We start from the raw sequence: 22,637 nt of genomic DNA on the forward strand, positions 1-22,637 counted from the left end.
TCTACTATCATTTGTTTCTGTAATTAAAAATTTTATTAGATATATAATCAGGCAAAAAGTTTGTGTCTGGAGAAGAAAAAAAGGAATTTTTCAAACATTTGTTCATCTGAGGCACTGGGGAATGTGAGGAGGAAGAATGCAGATTATGTGCACATGGATGTCTGAAAATTGGGAGAAACAGGATTAAAAAAAATTTATCATATTATATAACATCCACAGGAATAAAGCAGGGGGGAATGATTTTTTTGGCGTTCTAGCTGACAGTTCCTGAGCTTAATTGAGCTTTCTATTCACATGAATGTTGTCAGTGCTGTTTATGCATTGCAAACAACACAAAACAATCTCAATCTGATAAAGTATCATACATAAGTATAATTTTTAAAAAGTATCTTTGGTAATTTTGAGAATAATGTATTTCACACATTTTTCAGGATTTATTTTAGTGGATAAAAAAGAAAAATAGTAGTTGATAATACATTTTCCACTAAAATAAACCCTGTAAAACATCATTACATTTTTAAAAAAGCTATCATAAAATGACAATAACACTACACCGCAGTCAGTATTGCACCCCAGCAAAAATACTTAAAAATGCAAATCATATCAAGTGAACTGTATCTGCATTATTCGTAATTATTGACATCCTACTTTTTTTTAATCCAAAATTTTACATATTATTTAAAGAGAAAAGGAATAATTCAAATAAATCTGAACAAGTGATGTTCACCGCAAGAACCAACACAAACATCATTCACACACACAGACTCAGTGATTTGGAGCATTTTAAGGCACATATTTAACACTTGTTATAGAAACCAAAGACATCCCTATTTGATTAGAACCCAAACCAAACGAAATCAAGAAGGCATAGCATGTTAATATGTGCGCATGGATTTCTTCCTGGTGTTCAGGTTACAATGTGCCAGCATTGTGAGAACAGAGAGACTCCAGGAAGCTTTTCTTTCTTGTGTTTCGTGTAAATTGTCTGCTAAAGTGAAAGCGATGTTAGAATTGGCAAACTAGCATATTACCTTTGTGCTTAGAATAGCCACACTTTGCTGTGTACCATGTCCCAGAATCCGTCGACTTCCATTTCCAGTGTGATGTCTGAAGGATATGCAACTATGGTGCATTATTTGATCATGTTTGAAGAATGTTAAATAACCCACTTTTTTTCTCTATATCGCATACTGTCACATCCTAAAAAACAACAACAGCAGGAATATACTATGCTAATTGTCCATTGCAAACATAGCTTTGGATTGGCTGTGTAAAGGCTTGACTCCGCCCACCTCACAGGGCGGTGTTTTCTGTTATGTGCTCATTTTCTGGCTGTGCTACTGTTGGCTCGTCCTCCGGGACAAGATCCAGCCCTGATCCCGTCAAAGATCTTTGCTCTCCTTCTGCTTCTCCATCTCCATCTGTGCACAGGCATAATGCAGAGATGCACTTTAACATCTCTCAATTAAAACGTCATATACAGTAAATCCTATATATAATTAAAGTGCTTTAATTATATACAGGATGCTTTAAAACAGTGTTTCTCAACCACTTTCCTGGAGGACCACGAGCTCTGCACATTTTCCAGGTCTCCTTAACCAAACACACATGATTCAGACCATCAGCTTATTAGCAAAGACTGAAAGATCTGTAATGGGTGTAACAGAGACAGAAGACATCCAAAACATGCAGTGCTGGTGGGCCTCCAGGAACGTGGTTGAGAAACACTGCTTTAAAATAATATAGTTGTGCATTTACATTAGGTTATTCACTATTAAAAACATATTAGATTTTTTTGCAATAGTTTTCATGAATTTAAATGTATTATCTTTATATTTCTAAAGGTGTTTGGGTTAAAATATTATTTTAATAAATAAATCTGTTTAATAAATCTGTTTTGTTCAAATGCACCAAAATATATGACCTATATTCACTAAGAAATTGCTAAATATATTCATTTTCAAAATGGGGTGTACTCATTACTATATTTAAACACATGTATAAACACATCATTTATTTATTTATACTCCTATATTACGATAATATACTAACTATATTCTATTTTAATGTGTTGAATGTGCATTGTGTAATATAAATAGTCATTTAGAGGTTTTTTTGTACCAGAAAATGACTATATATAGCCACAAGCATACATGCATACCATACATACGCATTTATGATAGGAAAATTATTAGCTCTTCTGTGAAATTGGAATCCTTTTCAATTATTTCCCAAGTGATATTTAATAGAAAAAAGATTTTTTTTTTATTTATTTTGTCTTCGCTAACAACTGCAAAAAAACAAACAAACAAAAAGTCAAGAAAACAGAATTATATATATTGCTTTAACTTATTTTATTAAGTTAATCAGGTTTCAACTACATTTGATAATCCCTTTAAAACCAGGTGAGCAAAATAAGTACATTTTATACCCCACTAAAGGCTTCTTTCTCATTATGTAGTTAATAACAAAAGATGTACTGCATGACCTTGCGATGTTTCCATGTCACTTCTCGTGTGTGTTTGGTTGTGAGATCTTGCAGTGTAAACACAGCAGCAACGAAACGCTACCCCATGCAGTGTCAGTCATGCAGTGTGAAAACATCTGTGACACAACTACTTTAAAAATTATGCAGTCTGAACTCGGCATTAGGGTAATTAGGCAAGCCATTAGACCAGAGATGCCCAAACTACGGCCCATGGGTCAAAGCTGGCCCATGGTAACCTTTGATTTGACCCACCATTCTATCTGAGAAGAGAGTGAGAATGATAGTTGGAAGCGAATACTTTTAATAGAGATCATAATTTCTAATTTAACATAAAATTTTTGTTTGTTTCTTTTATTGCTGAGCAACAAAAAAGCTAACTAAAATGAAACGTTTCAGTTACATGTTTGTAAATGAATCAGATTTTTTAAAATATAAAAATACTATCACTCGACGGATAAAGGACAGTGTAGCAGATATCAGTAAGCAAATCAAACTAAAAACAGGAGCAGGAGCAAACATTAGTCAGTTTTAACTATTAAGTTCATTATAAAATTAAGATATATACTGCATTAGTTAATATAAAGCAATGTTTTCTAGTTATTCTTCTATATATCAAAGAAAACTAGGAAATTACCCATGGCAACTTTAATGGTATAGAGTTTGCTATATTTACCTTTGGCCCACCACCCTTAATCAAGTTTGGTTTCTGGCCCTTCAGAAGAAAAAGTTTGGGCACCCCTGCATTAGGCAGTTTGTTCAGTATCCAATCGAAAAAAGCTTAAGGGTGCATAATATTAGCCTTAAAATCATAAAAAAATAAGTAGAAATTGCTTTTATTCCAGCCAAACTAAAATAAATAAGACTAATAAGAAAAATATATATATATTATAGGAAATACTAAACATTTACTTGCTCTGTTAAACATCACTTTGGAAATATTTAAAAAAAAAAAGTTAATTTCAGTAGTAGGGCTAGTAATTTTATTTCAAACTGAATGTATAACTAAAGTGAAATAGTGATGTAGGTGAAGTACTGTGCATCCAGAAAGTGTTCATAGCGCTTCACTTTTTCCACATTTCTTTGTTACAGCCTTTTTGCAAAATGGATTAAATTTATTTATGTCCTCAAAATTCTACACACAATACCCCATAATGACAATGTGAAAAAAAGGTTTTTTGAAATTGTTGCAAACTTATCAAAAATAAAAAAACTGAAAAATCACATGTACATAAGTATTCACAGCCTTTGGTGTGAAGCTCTACATTGAGCTCAGGTACATTCTGTTTCCACTGATCATTCTTGAGATGTTTCAGCAGCTTAATTGGAGTTCACCTGTGTTAAATTCAGTTGACGGGACATGATTTGAAAAGGCATACACCTGTCTATATAAGGGCCCTGGGTTGACAGTGCATGTCAAAGCACAAACAAAGCATGAAGACAAAGGAATTGTCTGTAGACCTCCGAAACAGGATTGTCTCAAGGCACAAGGCTGGGCAAGGTTACAGAAAAATTTCTGCTGCTCTGAAAGTTCTAATGAGCACAGTGGCCATATGTAGAAGATGTTTGGAACCACCAGGACTTTTCCTAGAGCTGGCTGGCCATCTAAGCTGAGTGATTGGGGGAGAAGGACCTTAGTCAGGGAGGTGATCAATAACCTTATGGTCACTCTGTCTGAGCTCCAGCATTCTTCTGTGAAGAGAGGCGAATCTTACAGAAAGACAACCATCTGTGCAGCAATCCACCAATCAGGTAGAGTGGCCAGATAGAAGCCACTTCCTGCCTGGAATTTGCCAAATTTGCATCTGAAGGACTCTCAGACCATAAGAAACAAAATTCTCTGGTCTGATGAGACTAAAATTGAACTCTTTGGAGTAAATGCCAGGCGTTACGTTTGGAGAAAACCAGGCAGCGCTCATCATCAGGCTAATACCATCCCTACAGTGAAGCATGGTGGTGACAGCATCATGCTGTGGGGATGTTTTTCAGCAGCAGGAACTGGAAGACTAGTCAGGATAGAGGGAAATATGAATGCAGCAATGTACAGAGACATCCTGAATGAAAACCTCCTTCAGAGTGCTCTTGACCTCAAACTGCGGCGACGATTCATCTTCCAGCAGGACAACGACCCAAAGCACACCGCTAAAATATCAATGGAGTGGCTTCACAACAACTCTGTGAATGTCCTTGAGTGGCCCAGCCAGTGCCCAGAACTAAATCCCATTGAACATTTCTGGAGAGATCTGAAAATGGCTGTACACCGTCGCTTCCCATCCAACATGAGAGCTTGAGAGGTACTGCAAAGAGGAATGGGCAACAATTCCCAAAGACAGGTGTGCCAAGCTTGCAGGATCATATTCAAAAGACTTAAGGCTGTAATTGCTGCCAAAGGTGCATCAACAAAGTATTAAGCAAAGGCTGTGAATACTGATGTACATGTGATTTTTCAGGTTTTTATTTTTAATAAATTTACAACAATTAAAAAAAATCTTTTTTCACATTGTTATTATGGGGTATTGTGTGAAGAATTTTGTGGAAATAAATGAATTTAATCCATTTTGGAAAAAGGCTGTAGTATAAAAAAATGTGGAAAAAGTGAAGCGCTATGAATACTTTCCGGATGCACTGTATAAATTATTGTAAATGAAGTAAAGACATAAAAATATGGGTTCATAAATATTTGTATACATGTATAAAACCACATACACACACCATGATGAAAAAATTCGCAGTCAGTATGATGTTTTTCAAAGTAGTTTCCAGCACAGGTATCAAATCCAGTTCCTAGAGTGCGGCAGCTCTGCACAGTTTAATTCCAACCCTAATTAAACACACTTAAGTCACACTGCACTTTTCTCCCCATAGACTTTCATTCATACGAATGAAAATGCAAGCTCGTGCGACAAGTTTCGCAGTTCGCTGCATTGCAAAGTTCAAGCTTGGCAAACTCCTGCAAAACCGCACAACGTGATTGCGCGAGACCAATCAAAGACCAAAACATGACCTCTTTGTATAGAAATGTAAAATATGGACCAACCACTTGCTTTTTTAATGTATGATCCCACCCCATTTTCACAGCGCTGTATGACAGAATTTCACAAGCTCAAACTCTAGTGTGACTGCAGCTTTACCTGTGGGTTTCAAACAAGCCTGAAGGACTCAATTAGTTTGATCAGGTGTGATCATTCAGGGTTAAAGCTAAATTGTGCAGAGCTGCAGCTCTCCAGGAACTGAGTTTCACACCTGTGCTCTAAAGCTACATCTTTTGATAAAGATTATTATCAGTCTTATTACAAACTACTATATGGCAAACTATGATACTGGTTTAGGATTATTTTATAAATTAACATATAACTTCATCAAACTGGATCAATTGCATGTGTCTTTTCTCAACAAACACATACATTTTCTTCTAAAAACATCCAACTGACCCCAAAATTAAACACACTTTTAAAAAAACAAGCAAGCAATGTTAATGAAACATGTATGGCACAGGTGTGACCCTGCAGAAGCAGCTGAGTTTACATTTTTTGACATGAAGCATGTGCTGCTGGTGTTTCATCCTGAGACACTGGTTAGGCTGGTTAAGTCATGCAGGTTACGTTGCTGTTAGTTGGGTTAAACAGGCACCAGAAACACACATGCGCGCGCTTACACACACATACGCACTCACACAGTTCTTACCTGTGCACCTCACAGCAGAAGATCACACATCTGTAACAGTGCAACAACATCAACAACATGTTCAAACCATCACACACTCCAGACCAGTCGAGACACAATCACACTCCACAAAGCCAATCACATCTCAAACCTCTCTGGTCAACATGAAACCCTGCAAGCCTTTTTACTGCTGGAATGATTACAGAAATGCTTGTAGTCATATCTTACGCTCACAAATGCTGCATTTATTCAATTAAAAGTACAGCAAAAACAATTCTGCGAAGTATTATTAGGTTAATGAAACAAGGATTGCTGATTTATTTATTAATAACAGCAAATTAGATTTATTTTAAAAGAACCCATTACTCATATCTTATAGCATTTTTGCTGTTCATGCATTTTTTAAGCAGAATATAAATGGAGGAGATATAAGAGGTGATTTTAAAAATACAGCATAATTAAAAAAAAAAAAAAAAAAAAAAAAAAAAAAAAAAAAAATATATATATATATATATATATATATATATATATATATATATATATATATATATATATATATATATATATATATATATATATATATATATATATATATATATATATATATATATTCATTAAAAAATCAATCTTTTTGCTTTTAATGCTCAATTATTAAAATAATAACGTAAAAACTGATAATAATAATAATAAATGTTCCTTCATTTTCAAATCAGCATATTAGGCTGATTTCAGATGGATCATGTGACATTGAAAACTGAAGCAAAGGATCACAGATTTAAAAAAATTAATAAATAAATAAAATAATAATAATAAATAAAATAATAATAATAATAAATAATAAATTTAAATATATATATATATATATAAATAAAAACAGTAATATTTTAAGCTATTATTATCATTATTATTTAGTTAAAGTGTAATATACTTCACAGTATTGCTGTATTTGTGATCAAAGATATGTAGATTATAACAGAGTTTACAAAAATAAATAAATAAATAATAAAAAAATACAAAATAATAAAAATACAATATAACTATAATAATTTACTATAATATTGTTTACTATAATATAATATTATTTGAGTATTTTTTCTTCAGGATAGCACATATTAATCCACTATAATAAATAAAGTAAATAAAGGTCATTTTTGACTTCATGTTGACTTTTGAGATGGAGTGTGTCATTAAACACCAAACGTGTGGCGATCATCATCAGCAGTGAGATGTCTGTTGAATCATGATGTGACAGCAGTGAATGTGAAGCTCTTTTTCTTTTTTTGCACACCAAAATTGCATACAATATGAAAAACGGCAACCTCTGCGTCTGTGAGCTCAATTCACTTCACTTGTATGGCTTAAAACACTTATGTGTTAAAATGCCAGACTTATTGAGTAACATTATTCAGGTAAATTCCCGTTTGGGAGGAGAAAAAAATATATATTTGAGGTTTCAACTAGATGCATTAAGACTTTTTCAGTTTCATCGGGAATGCATCCCAGACCATCTCCTGAAGTGGTTTAAACGATTGGATTTATATCCATCACTAATGCATTTCAGAGGGGATTTACACCTGTCTATTTCATGATACAAACATCAGAAAAAACACTTTAAGTGGCCAGGTGTAAACAGCCCTTAAATATCTGCACCTTTAAATACTCTTTTTCTTTTTTACCCTGAATTCGCCTGAAAATATTACCTGTTTATTTTAGTATGATCATGACATAAATAAAAGATTTTTAAAAAGTTAATATAATTTCAGATTTCAGATGGATCATGTGACATTGAAAACTGAAGCAAAGGATCACAGATTTAAAAAAATTAATAAATAAATAAAATAATAATAATAAATAAAATAATAATAAATAATAATAATAAAAAATAAAATAATAATAATAATAATAATAATATATAAAATAATAATAATAATAATATATATATATATATATATATATATATATATATATATATATATATATATATATATATATATATATATATATATATATATATATATATATATATATATATATATATATATATATATATACTGAGTGTTTCTGGGGAAATATTTATATAGCAATATTTATACTGCACCGATTATTTTCAAAAATATTAACATTTGTAATAAAATCTATATTTACTGAATAAAACAGAGGATCTAATCTTGAGCTTGTGACTCATTTAACTGAATCAGTACATCTGATTTGATACCTTAATTGTTCAAGTTGAGAGGACAATGGATCCCCTGCAGTTTGCCTATAGGGCCAACCGGAGCACTGTAGATGCCTCTCTTACTCTCTTGAATTAAGTTCAACATCATCTAGATAGGTCAAATGCGTATGTTAGAATACTTTTTATGGATTTTTCAGCTGCTTTTAATACTGTTCAACCTAACCTTCTTTTTGAACATCTTCATAATTTAGGAGTAAGTAGATGGTTGATTGTATGGATCAGAGAATTTTTTTAAAAACCGACCACAATGTGTCTGTGTTAATCATGTTATGTCTGACTGCTCTGTATTAAATATAGGGGTACCCCAGGGATGTGTATTATCCCCTATTTTATTTTCTATATATGAATGAACTGCAGTGCCATAATGATGATAATCTCACTCTTATAAAATACGCTGATGATCTGGCATTGGTTTTCTCTCAGGAAGATATATATAGCTCCTTATATTTTAGATATATTAATAGTATTACAGATTGGTTTGGCAAAAGTTCATTACATCTTAATATTGGAAAAACAAAAGAGCTATGTCTGGGAAGCCAAACAAGAGAAGCAGATACTAGATTTTATAAAGCAGTCATTATCAATTGAAAAACAGTATAGCAGGTCTCAAATCTTAAGTATTTAGGCCCAACTATTGACAATATACTGAATTTTGATAGAAATGTAGAGTCTGTTTATAAGAAGGCAAATCAGCACCTCTATCTCCTCCGCAAGTTTTAATGTTAGTACATAGACTTTAAACATGGCATATGGGTCATTAATAGAGAGTGTTCTCACATATAATATTGTTTCATGGTTTGGTAACACAACACTTAAACAGAAGCAGAAATTATCATTTCAGGCAAATAAGATAACTGGTCACAAACAACATTCACTGCAGATTCTATTTGACTGCTTTATGGAAAAAACAGCAGTTGCGATTTTTAAAGATAACGCACATCCCCTACACTCAGCTTTAAAGTTGTTACCATCAGGACACAGGTTTAGAACTCCTAAAGCCTGCAGAAATGCTTATGAAAAGTCATTTATCCCAATTGCAGTTGTTGTCTTAAATTGGATCACTATTTGGGGTGAATGTGGTGATTGTCAAGAATGATGTGCAGTCATATGTATGTGTCTAATTTGGTTTTTAAATTTTTAACTTGTGTTGTTGTCTTGATGAGTGTTGTTGTTGTATGATTGTTGTATGTATGCAATTGTTGTCTTAAATCTGGTGTTACAGACAAATTTCCTTTCTGTGTCAAGCAGAACGGACAATAAAGTTTAAACTAAAACTAATTAATTTCAACATGACAGATTCACTACATCCAAAACTATTAATGTCCATACTAACCAGCAGGGTTGGGTGAAAAAAAGTCATATATATTACAATTTTAAGACTATCTTACTTCTTAAAAAAATAATAATAATAACACATTCTTAATAACCAGCAAACTTTCTCTCACAATCTCCTCTTCAAACTAAGAACAAAGATTTAATATTATTTAACAATAAAGTTTGATTATTAGGTGTATATTCAACCTTCCATGAATTTTGTAAATTTTACTATTAATATTGTTTACATTATTATTTTATCGTTATTGTTAGTATTTATTTTTATTAATTTTTTTACCTTGTGTTTTGTTACTTTCTATATTGTATTAAAAAAATGAAATGATTGGCAGTGACTAGAATGTATCCCCTTTTAGGCTGAAATATTGTACTGGTTATCTCACACGCACGCACGCACGCACGCACGCACGCACGCACGCACGCACGCACGCACGCACGCACGCACGCACGCACGCACGCACGCACGCACGCACGCACACACACACACACACACACAAAAACCACATCAATTTTTCATAATTTCCCTTAAAATGTAACACATTTAGATACATTATTTAAAAAAATAGTGACTTATAGATTATAATACATTTATTTTTCTCCCCCAACACTGAAAAGTAGAATTGTCAACTGGTAGTAGGTTCAAATTCAATATGTTCAAATGTACTGTAGTAACTATTCAGACACGTTTCCACAAATACATTGACTAAATAAATCTTCCAACATATCACACATGATCCAGAGTCATGAGGAATAAATGTCCAGTACTGCAGACATAAAGAGACTTCAGGAAATATCCACAATAAACACAAAAGGAATTATTTGTGTTCAGTTCAGTTGATGCCAAAGACTAATAAACGTCACGGAAGTGCTGAAGGCATAATGAATACTAATGAATACTGTCATGGTGGAACACAAGTCATAGGTTTCTTTCTGCCTGTGCAAAATGTTCATGATGCTGATTTTGTTGGATGTGTTTGATTTAGTAAATGGTCTTTGTCAGGAAGACAAATAGAGGAATGAATCATCTGAGATTTAAATGTAAAATGTGTGCAGCCAACTTAATCAGAATCATACATTCATTTTTAATTGATTACGTGACATTAAGATTTCAGTGTTTTTCAGTGCAGGTTAAGCTCAATTGACAATTTTAGGATTATACTTTATAACCACTGCATTTAATTCCATTGCAAGTAGACAAACAGAACTTGTTTAATCAGTAGTTAAATTTTTAATATATTAATTACAATCACATCCTTTTGATTATATAAGGAGGTTTTCTACAAGCAGGTTTTTACCAGTATTTTAATTGTACTAACTATATTTTGTACACATTTTGTATTTTATCACTTATTTTTATTTAAACATATTATTTTGTACATACCTTGGATGCCAAATAATATTTTCAACCAATATTTTCTATTTAATAATTTTTTGCATTATTTATTTATTTATAGTAATCAATCACATAATCTTAATTCGATTCTTCATAAAGTTATTTACCATTTCATGTCCATAAAGAAATTTCTTTTTTATAAATAGTTTTCGAATATTTCATTATTTCATCTTTTTTAATTCACATAACATTTACTGCTGTCAATAGATCTTGTTTTTACAAATAATTTATGTCTAATTTGAATAATTTCCTTGTACACTCATATATTTTTTTTTATTATTTTAGTACTCTCGTTTTTATAATTCCTCCATTATTTAATTATTTAAAGTCATTTTTCTACATGCTGTCCACAGAGTTTAACTTCTTTTTAACCAACCTTATAATGTATATTTTAATGTTAATATAAAAAATAACCCAGACAAAAGTATTTAATAAAAATATAATGAAAATAAAGCAGTTGACCATGGATTTGGGATGATCTGGATTTGGGAAGCTCTTTGTCTTCACAGCATCTGCGAGTGTCTTTCTTCACAGAATCGATATAAAGCAGGGAAATCCTGAGGGCAGCTGAGTTTTTGGCAGGGGTTTGTGTTGGGCTTCTTCCCAATAATGAGCTATTAATGAGCTCCAGGACGTACTGACGCTGGACAGCTGCTGTTTTATAAAATGAACCCATTAAACTGAGAGAGAGATACTTCCGCTGAGTGTTTCACTTTCACTTAAGGCTTGCATAGACACATCACGTTTTCAAAAGTGATTAAACAGGTAGATATGCCTTCATTTTGCTACAATCCAACTCAAAACGGTTCTGACAACAAGTGCTGATGAGTGGAATAGTTACACACCAAAGCATATCCAACTATTTTCAATGGAATGCTAAGCTCCACTTGAAAAGTCGCTAAATGTTGCTAGGTGACATCATCATGTCAATTCGCATATTACTGTCATCATGTATTGAGAAGAGCAGGTCATTACTGATGTTTAACATGTGAACTAATGTGGTTCATAAGACAGACCAGCAACGTTTTCGGGAAACGCTTGTCACAACATCCTTCATTTCCCAAAGTTTTCAGGCATAAGAAGTTGAGTTTCTAAATTTAAGGAAGATTATTTGTATTTGTATATGTATGCACGTTGAAGACTATAGTGTTGACTGACTAGAAAATCTAGTTGACTTACTTGAACGTCTATGTTAAGCTGCTTTGACACAATCTACATTGTAAAAGCGCTATTGAAATAAGATGAATTTAATTGTTTTGCATTTGTTTAATACATTTTGTGTAAAAAAACTTTGCTAGATTTTCACAAAAACAAAAGCATTATGTATTATATTGTAAATCTCTAGTAAAACCTAATATAAGTTACTAGATTTGTTGCTAATCACACAAACTTTCGCTAAAAAGTCACCAAATATACCGACAATGGCACTAACAAACTCTAAACATATCTTAACTTTTGTTGTCTTTTACTCAACATTTTTTTGCTAATTTTGCACTTGTTATTAAATGTATTTTTTAATGCATTTTTTATTCATTTTTTTAAAATTGCTGATGTGTTAAATTATGCATATGGTATACGCATATTCATTAAAAGTTATTTTTGTTACAACCAATCTTTAGGAACATTGACAATTCAAAATTTCAGATTTGAACTTTGAAAACTCCAGAACTACCAGTATTGATGGAGGTATTTTACTTTTTTTTTTGGTATTTTTTGCCTTTATTTTGATGGGACAGTATGTGGACAGGAAACAAAGTTAAAGAGAGAGAGAGAGTGGGAGATGGGATAAGGAAAGTTTTGCAAGGCAGGACTTGAACTGGTGAAGTTTGCAGTATATTTGCGCTAAATATCCACTCACTGTCCATTAGCTTTCTGCACCAAGTTTTTTAAAATAAATATCATGTTGCCATGAGTTAAGTGCCTAAACATATGCTTTATGCTCTTTATACTGTTGAAGCCATAATTACTAACCCTCCTGTGAATCGTTTTTTCTTTTTCAAATGTTTCCCAAATCATGTTTAACAGATCAAGGAATTTTTCAATGTATTTCCAATAATATTTTTTCTTCTGGAGAAAGGCTTTTTTTGTTTTATTTTGGCTAGAATAAAAGCAGTTGTTACTTTTTTAAGGTCAATATCATTAGCCTCTTTAAGCTGTTTTTTTTTTTCGATAGTCTACAGCAGAGTTTCCCAACCCTGTTCCTGAAGGCACACTAACAGGACACATTTTCATTCTCTCCCTAATCAAACACACCTAAAACAACTCATCAGAACATTAGAAGAGACTCCAAAACCTGAAGTTAATGGGTCAGATGAGGGAAACATCCAAAACATGAACTGTTGGTGTGCCTCCAGGAACAGGGTTGAGAAACACTGGTCTACAGAACAAACCAGTTATACAATGACTTGCCTAATTACCCTAACTCAGTGTTTCCCAACCCTGTTCCTGAAGGCACACCAACAGTACACATTTTCAACCTCTCCCTCATCAAACACACCTGAATCAACTTATCATAACATCAGAAGAGACTCCAACACCTGAAGTTTATGGGTCAGAAAAGGGAGACATCCAAAATATGTACTGTTGGTGTGCCTCCAGGAACAGGGTTGGGAAACACTGCCCTAACTTACCTAATTAACCTAGTTAAGCCTTTAAATGTCACTTTAAGCTGTATAGAAGTGTCTTGAAAAATATTTAGTCAAATATTATTCACTGTCATCATGACAAAGATAAAATAAATTAGTTATTAAAATGAGTTATTGAAGTGATTATGTTTAGGAATGTGTTTCTTTCTGTCTTCTGTCTTTCTGTAAATAGAAATTGAGGTAAAAAAATATGCAGGGAGGCTAATAATTCAGGAGGGCTAATAATTCAGCTGTATGTTTATTCATCTAACCTCATGTTTAAGCAATGCTAGAAGAAAAGCACCAGTGATAATAATAAAACCCTCAGGTTCTTACCGGAGATGATCTTGGATGCAGAAACGCAGACCCCATTGGCTCCGTCAGCAGGTTGTGGTGGTGGTGGGCCACTGGGTTTGGGTCGGGAGCGTGGTGTGGGTCTGGGCCGCGACTGTGAGGAGTCGTGAGGAGGCGTCCCGGGCGGGGTGGGGGTCCTGGGAGGAGACGGCACTGCCTCTTCTGTGTGGGATGGAGGTTGTGATGGAGGTTGAGGTGGAGGGTGACTCGGGGCCTGGATGGGGGTCTGGTTGGTGCGGCGGGGTGCGATGAGAGGCTGAGGGGTGCCGGGTGTCGAGTATGGGTTTGATATGGGTTGGTTAGGAGTCGCTTTTACACTCGGAGAGGTGGCAGGAACGGCAGGTTTTGGAGGAGCTGGCGCTTGCTTTTTTGTACCTGAAAGCAAATCGTCCATGCATGATTTTATGGAGGAGCATTTTAACGATGCACTGTTATTAAATTATCAAGCAATTTGTTATAGTATATTATCAATTTATCAAAATATTGTCCATTTTTTTTCAAGAACTGTTTCTGTACTTCTCAGTTTTGGGATTTTAGTTTTTTTTGTCTAATAGAATTAAAGAAAACATCCAATAATACACTTTAAATAATTATTTTTCACAATTGATCAATAAATATCTTTAGATTTTAATTACAAAATTTTTTTAAGGATGTTTCTCCAGCATTGAGCCATAAATCTCCACTTCAGCAGAATGTACATACAGTAAACTACATAGTTTTATTCATATCTATATTCTGAAAGTTTTTTACATTAATATTTGTTCATATATATTACATGTACATAAGTTACAAGTCTAAAATAAAGACTCATCTATTTTCTAGGTCGTTTGAAGCACAAGTCCCTTTCTCAGGGGGGGGCAATAGTCCCGTTTTTAATCCTATTTAGTGTGGTCAACTGTGGTAGCATCTTTTAACTAGGCAGAATGGGCTATATGCACACGCACTTTTAATTTTCAGCCAGGCAGCTTCCAGTGAACAGTCTTTCCATTACAAAATTGTCACGTTTAAGATCTGATTTCTTTAAAAATCAGCAATCTTCACTGCCTGTTAGATATACGATATGAAGTGGGTCTCAGATCAGACAAGAAGCACTGCATTAAATTCCATTTCCCCCTGCCATGTCTTTAAAATATGACCGTTTATTTTACCCCAGTATTTTCAATGGAAGTTCCGCACTAGACGGCGCTAGTGGTAACAACGATCTTTCATCTCGTTTTATGCTTGAACAACTAGCGCATCATAAATGAACTGGGCATCATCTCACCTCTGCGCATCATGAATGGACTGGGGCCTTTTGGGCTTGAGGTAGGAGTTCCTACACTGAGCTGAGCAGGAGCAGGCGTCCCGCTGGAGCCTCCGGGGCCGTTCCTCATGGTTGGAGGTGTGGACACAGAGTCTCTGCTGCTGAGGCTACTGGAGGAGGAAGAGAAGCAGAGAACTTTCATTCATTTATCCACACTGCAGTGTTTATAAATCTGTTAACATGCAGAAAAGTTAAAATGCAATGGGGTTCAAGTCTAGTTAAGGACTTGCTCTGAAAAGTTAAAACTGTTAGTAGAGTTAGAAGCGTGTTTTAGCAAGCAATGCATCGTTTACACCAGAGGTTCCCAAACAAGTAACAATCAAAGCAAGGGACTCACGACCCCCAATACCCTTTGAGGTGGTTATATATATATATATATATATATATATATATATATATATATATATATATATATACACACAAACCTTGCACACAACAGCCCACACACACCAATAGGCTCAAGTGTATTCTTCATTTAATTTTAGAGAATGGCACACTGAAACCTTCTTCCATATTCAGTCATGGTCTTTATTTTTAATGAACTGTATGCGAGTGGCATAAAGGTGTCAGAAAGTTTAACCTAGGACCATAACATCAATCTGCTGCATCTAATGCCATTGCTGTGTCTTTAATATAATGCAATCACCCCAGAGGTTGTGGCTTTTTAATTGCATGTTGTTGTTTTTTAAATGCAACTAACTTGTATTTTATTTTCTGTAGTTTATGGATAAAACATGGTAATTTTAATAATTTAATAAAATGAATTAGAGTTTTGGAAATCACCAAGCGACCCCTTCTCATGGTCTCCTGACCCCCACTTTGGGAACCACTGGTTTACACTAAAGAAAGAGCAAGTAATCTGGTTGTTAAGTCTGCCATCACTTCTCACAGTTTCTGGGTCCAATCTCTCTATCAGATGCTAAAAGCAAGCAACAGATAGTACTAATATATGCTCATAATGTGCTGTTTTACTGTTAAAAATACAGGATCATGAATCATGATGTTTACATCAATGGCTAATCTAATCTCCGATGGTCAGACAGTGATTTGTCTTTTACAAATGGTTCAAATATCTGTCTGGGATGCAGAAAGTCCAGAGACTGAAGTGAAGATTAAACATTCACTTTAATGTGTGATATGACTAAACAGTGACAATAATCTGCTATAGAGAGATTTCTCGAATCCAACTGACTAAAGGACCCAGAACAGTATTTCCAGACAGCACAACTTAACAAACAAATAGAGAAAGACAAGGCAGGACACGCATACCATACTCAAGCAACAGAAAAGTCAGAGAAGACAGACTTTGGTCCTATATTTGGGATGAGCATTATAATCATGAAGAACCATCCTTGATTTGTAATTTGAAAGGCTTTCCATTTGAAATAAACAATGATTTTTAAAAACAGGTTGAAAAACTGTATCAACAGTATCAAACTGTTGAAAGTGGATTTCTGCATCAAGCCCACCACCTGAATCAAAAAATGCAGCAGAAATGGCTTAATAAAGCTTTATACAGCTATGAAAAAAAACATATATTGTGTAAAACAATGGCTTGAAGCCAAATGGAAGAAAACTATGGCTGTCCATGAAACAAAATAAAAGTAATCATTCAATTGATTTCCATTTAGTTTTTTTTTTGTGGAGTCAAAAAAAAGTAATTTTATTCAAATTTCAGAATTATAAATAAGATCGATAATATGCAGATTTTAAATAACATTTCATAAATAAAATGCAATAAGCATTTTTAATATGTTCATTTTCATAAATGATATACAGTTCTCGACATATAAGAGTACACCCCTCACATATCTCTCATTTAAATTAATAGAAAGCTTTACAATATTATATCTGTGCATATACATTAGATTAGTCAGTACTGAAGCCAAATCTGCAGCTTATATAACAAAGTAACTTATGATAACGGTCCAAAATTAGTACATGCAAATGTATATGTTAGGGTAAAATATATATAAAAAAAGAGCCAAATTCAAGAGAAACAAAAAAATGTAAAAAATTTCATTAAAATATTGTAGTTTGTCATTTTCCCCCCCAATATTTCGGTTGAATTTAAATTAATTATCTTTCTATTTCTAAAGATGTTCGGTCACTAAATATTATTTTAATAAATAAATCTGTTTAATAAATCTGTTTTGTTTAAATGCACCAAAAATATATGACCTCTATTCACTGAGAAATGGATAAAAATATTCATTTTCAAAATGAGGTGTACTCAATTATGCTGAGCACTGTATATTTCATATAGAAATGCATTTATAAATAAGAATCTAAAATTTTTTTAAATCCTGTATGAAATTGTAGTGCTTTTCTTATTCTTGAAATGCTTTGAAGCAAAACAAAGTTGAGAACTGCACAAAAAACCTCAATGACTGACATCTGCATTAGATTAACACCTTTCACCTAGAATGCACCCACTTATAAGCAATGACTGATTTTCAAGCAGCGTTTTTGAAGCACTAATCAAGAGAGTGGCACAGGTTGATGTGCGCACAGATTTGAGCAGCGGCAGTTCCTGGCATCTGGCAGCAGCTGGCGTGGTGAAGAAGAGGGATTTTGTTGCTTGCACCAATCCTTACCTGGTGTCTGAGGCAGGGCTCTGCTGAACTAAAGTCTGCTGGGTCTGAATCGCCTCCAGACCGGCAGCGGGCGACTGAGGGCACGGCTCAAACGCCGAACCCCCCCCGGCCTCGATGGGAGGGAGAGGGGGCTGGAAGTTTGGCGTGGAGTGCTGCTTTTTATTTATTGTGCCAGTTCTACGAGGGGCGAATTCCGGCTGTTTGTTAGCAGGGCTACAGGGAAGAGGGGAGACAGCATGAAACACTCACACCAGAGACGGACAGTCAGCGTGTTTCCAATACCCTTCAAATTGACATTGCAAATTGAATATATGGCTGATAGAAATGAATCAATTTCGCAAAAACGCACACAAAAAGCTTTTATGCTCACATCAGGTGGCTTCTCAGGTAATTGAACAACTGTGACGTGGCAGTTACAGGTCACTTGGTGTGTGTAAAAGTCACATGATCATTCTTTAAGTTTTCCAAAACTTTTTAACACTCGGTTTTTGAGGGAATTTGAAAACTCCAATGGAATTTATTTATTCATTTTATTTTTTGCATTTACAGGTCACTTGGTGTATGTAAGAGTCACATGATCATTTTTTAAACATTTGGCTATGCATATGGCTAATTGGAACGCATCAATTTAGCAAAAACACCCCAAAAAGTTTTAACACTTGCAAGAGATAATTTTGGGGGGAATTTGAAACCTCCAATTAAATATTTAGTTTGTTTTGGATATTCAGGTCTATATACAGTATATAATCATGTGTAAAAGTCACATGATTATTCTTTAGAGAGATGGCTATGCATTTATTTGTAGATTTAAAATCGTGAATTGAAAATATGTCTAATTGGAAACGCATCAATTTAGTAAAAAACACCCAACAAAACACTTGCAAGAGGTGGTTTTTAGGGGAATTTAAAAACTTCAGTGGAATGAATTTCTTTTTTTAATCTTTTTTGCATTTACAGGTCACTAGGTGTACAGTATGTACAAATCATATGGTTATTCTTTAAACATATGGCTAAGCGTTTATTTTTTAGAGTTGAAATCGTGAATTGAAAATATGCCTATATTGGAAATGTATCAATTTAGCAGCAACAAAAAAAAAAACTTAACACTTGCTTGAGGAATTTAAAAACTTCAAAGAAATCTTTTGTTGAAACAGCAAAATTATAGGTCCAAGGCACTTAAAAAACCCTGGGGGTAACCTTGATGAAGGCAAGTGTTTGCTGAAACATGTAGGTGCAGTTTTAAAGGAATAGTATTGTTTAATAAAGGCTTTTTAAAATTATTGTCACTTTTTTCCAAGTGCCTTGGACTTATAATTTTGCTGTTTATCTTTATGTATCCCTTACCCAAAGAGCACCGACATATGATTTACCCCTGAAGCATTTTTTGTTTGCTTTAAAAATGTTTCGTTTGTTTTGCATTTACAGGTCACCTAGTGAATGTAAAAGTCACATGAACATTCTTTATGGCTATGCTTTTATTTGTAGAATCAAAATTGCCAATTAAAAATGAGCGAAACGGTGTCAATTTTGCAAAAATGCCCCTAAGACACAAGTAAAAAAAAAACATGATCATTCTTTAAAGATGTGGCTATGCGTTTATAGTGTAACTGAAATTGCGAATTTAAAACATGCCGTAATGTAAATGCATCAGATTTGAAAAATTCCTGTATGCTGCGAATAAGTTTTACATTCATGTACAGTGTTTTTCAGGCAATAAAACAAGAATATTTTGCAAAGCTGCAATGGAAATGTTTTATGTTTTGCATTTACAGGTCACACGGCGTAAATGAAGTCACATGATTACAATTTAATTATTTTTATAATTTAAATATAATGACTAAGGCATAATGCTGCATGCCTTAGAAGAGGTCTTATTGCACTGCACAGCTAAAAAAATAAATAATTCTGAAATTCTGAATCCACAGGTCCTTTATAAACGTGCACTTTAACTTTGGAGTAAAATTTTGTGATGCCTTTAGTGCTTGTCTGATACACGTCTAGTGCATCGACTGCAAAATAAAAGTAAAGTAAACCTTGCAGTTTTGAGTTTTAGTCGCATTACACTCGATGGAAACAATGTCATTTTGCAATCGATTTTTTATCGATGTCAACAAATGTTTTGTGTGATTTGTAATGGAAACACACCTAGTAGGGTATTAGTCTCCACAGAGATGGAGGAGGATGACAAGACCACCACCTGACCACACTACAACCATGTAGTTTCACCTGTGTGAGTGTGTTTTTACACTAGAAATGCAGTTAGTTGTTGAATTGAATTTTATGAATCACTAAGGACCACAGTTTAAGCTAATTTTTTTTAATGTTCTACTGAAGAAACAAAAGGTCACCTACATCTTAAACAGTTGAATAACAGCAACGTTTAATTTTCAGGTAAGCAATGAATGCATTTGCCATTGATTTTCAGCTGAATTCTGTCCTCCACCTGAGGCCCAAAGCGTTCCCTTATTCAAGCTCTGAATGTTCGGTATGATCGCCTGCGGGGCAGGAGCTGTCTGACTCATTCTAAACATACCAAACTCAGAAGAGCAACTCAACGCTTCCTGCTTTCACATGCGCTGTGTCAAATAACCACTATCACAATTTCAGAATTACCCTTTAAACATGCTATTTTCCAATCTGTTCTTCTTAGCCTTCCTATAGATGAAATAGCAGTGCATAAGCACAAGTGAAGCCAAAATAGTTTCAAAAGGGAAAACAATGACTGATCTATAAAAAAATATGTATCTTTAATGTGGTTTTTAGTACAATGCCTGCCAAATGCTTAATTGTATTCATTTTAATTACTTCATTGCAACATCAGTGCTGCATTAGTGCTTTTTCTTCTCTAACTTTGCCACCCATAATCATGAATTATATCAATAACGCATTTATACATAGCTACTTTTTAAAGTTTATTTATTTCAGGAAGCATACAATAAGCAACGGTTGACAAAACAGAAAGCAAAAGGAAAATGAAGCAAAAACACAAATAACTGTAATGAATGTAGGTCTAAACAGCCCCCAGCTGTGGACTCAGACTGTCTGCTTTGACTGTGACAGACTCACTGGCCACTACATAGGATGCAGACACTACTGTGGAGTTGGAGTCGTGTTTATGAACGCGGGGATGAGACTTGTACCTGTCTTTGCGGGCGGTGTCAGAATCAAGTGAGCCCTGGCTGCCTGGGCGCCTCCTTTCGATGGTCCCATACTCTACATCAGGTGTCCCGGGGCACCCAGGCATGGCAAACACACCGGACACGTTGAAGTCCACATCTGAAGAGGCAAAAAGCAGAGGAATTTAAGACATATGAGTGAGAAAATATAAGCTCGGTTCCTAAACTTAGCCAGCTGCCAATTTAGGTATGTTTTCAGCACAATTTCTGATGGAAAGATGTCAAATTTTTGAATTATGTCATTTATTGTATTTCCACTACTTGTATATTTTATTAAGCCTGCATGTGGGGCAGGAGCTGCTTGAAACTGTAGCAATGCTATACTGTATTGTCCCTGCTAATTAAATGTACTGATAAAATAATAATTTTATGGTTAAACTAACCCTATGCAACAATGTTATATTTAACTAAATCTTTTTAAATGGGGCTGCATCATCACAATGCACAGGCTACTATTTATACATGTACACTACCGGTCAAAAGTTTGGGGTCAGTAGGATTTTTAAACGTTTTAAAATACAGAACAAATTGTAAAATTGTGAAATGTTAATGCATTTTAAAATAACTGTTTAAAAGTTGTTTTTTATTTAATTTAATAATTTATTCCAGGGTTTTTAATGATGAATTTTCAGCTTCAGTACTCCAGAATTCAGAGTCACATGATCCTTTAGAAATCACTCTAATTTTATTATTATTTTTATTATTATTAATATTTTTATTATTAATGGTAATAGTAAAAAAGGCATTAATAGCCCCTTTCACACAGTGATACCTGTAAATATCCGGAAAATTTCCAGAATGACTTTACCGGTAAATTCAATAAAGCGCGGTTCACACCGGCACGGACGTTCCGGAATTTTTCCAGAAAAGACCATTCACACATACATTCCAAAATACCAGTAAATTCTGACATCATTAACCAGAAATGACCTCTAAACAGCTGTGCTTATATTTGTTAACATAGAAGAGGTCTGCCTTTTCTTGATGGTTCCACTTTTATTTAAAGCTTTTGCATTCATGCTGCTGATTTGTGAGACATCCACGGGCAGAAATGTTTACACATTTGACTACATTACAAATTCTTTGGATGGATAAGTATTGTGAACAACTTATATGAAAACATATGGAGGAACATTTTCACATATCGAAATGTTCATAATATGTGTGTGTGTCAAGCAACTGAAGGAAGCAGAGCATGAAGATAAAAAACATCGGTTTATCATTAGCATTTTATCTGTAATTTTTGACACCGTTGGCATTAAGAAGAAACATAGAAACATTATCTGACTAACATCTAGCAGCTAAATGTGTCTGGAAAAATATTCAAAGGCTTTTATTTTCATAAACCGCACAGATGTGCATGCGTCTGAGTGTTCTGATTGGCTAAAGTAGACGTCTCATGTCAACGCGTTCTAGACATGAACGCGCTCTTTCTGGCAATCTTACTTCTGCAATCACAGAGTGCAGCATTCCG

General features: G+C 34.1%; 1 protein-coding gene across 3 annotated transcripts in view; it reads right to left on the reverse strand.

Moving 5' to 3' along the window:
- Positions 1-10: 10 nt before the first annotated feature.
- Positions 11-22,637, reverse strand: part of arhgap17b (Rho GTPase activating protein 17b) — an 80,750-nt gene continuing 58,123 nt past the window's right edge. The window contains exons 16-21 of one of the 3 annotated variants that reach the window (XM_056453283.1): positions 21,128-21,263; positions 17,988-18,200; positions 15,352-15,500; positions 14,070-14,462; positions 6,170-6,199; positions 1,337-1,421 (exon numbers count right to left, since the gene is read on the reverse strand). In XM_056453283.1, the coding sequence (XP_056309258.1) occupies positions 6,192-6,199; positions 14,070-14,462; positions 15,352-15,500; positions 17,988-18,200; positions 21,128-21,263 (899 nt within the window). In that variant the 3' untranslated portion in view covers positions 1,337-1,421; positions 6,170-6,191. Of the gene's footprint in view, positions 1,422-6,169; positions 6,200-14,069; positions 14,463-15,351; positions 15,501-17,987; positions 18,201-21,127; positions 21,264-22,637 lie in introns of all 3 variants that reach the window. The other 2 variants (XM_056453282.1, XM_056453284.1) reach the window with 2 other exon arrangements.

Source organism: Danio aesculapii, chromosome 3 (assembly GCF_903798145.1).
Source record: "Danio aesculapii chromosome 3, fDanAes4.1, whole genome shotgun sequence".
Taxonomy (NCBI): Eukaryota; Metazoa; Chordata; class Actinopteri; order Cypriniformes; family Danionidae; genus Danio; species Danio aesculapii.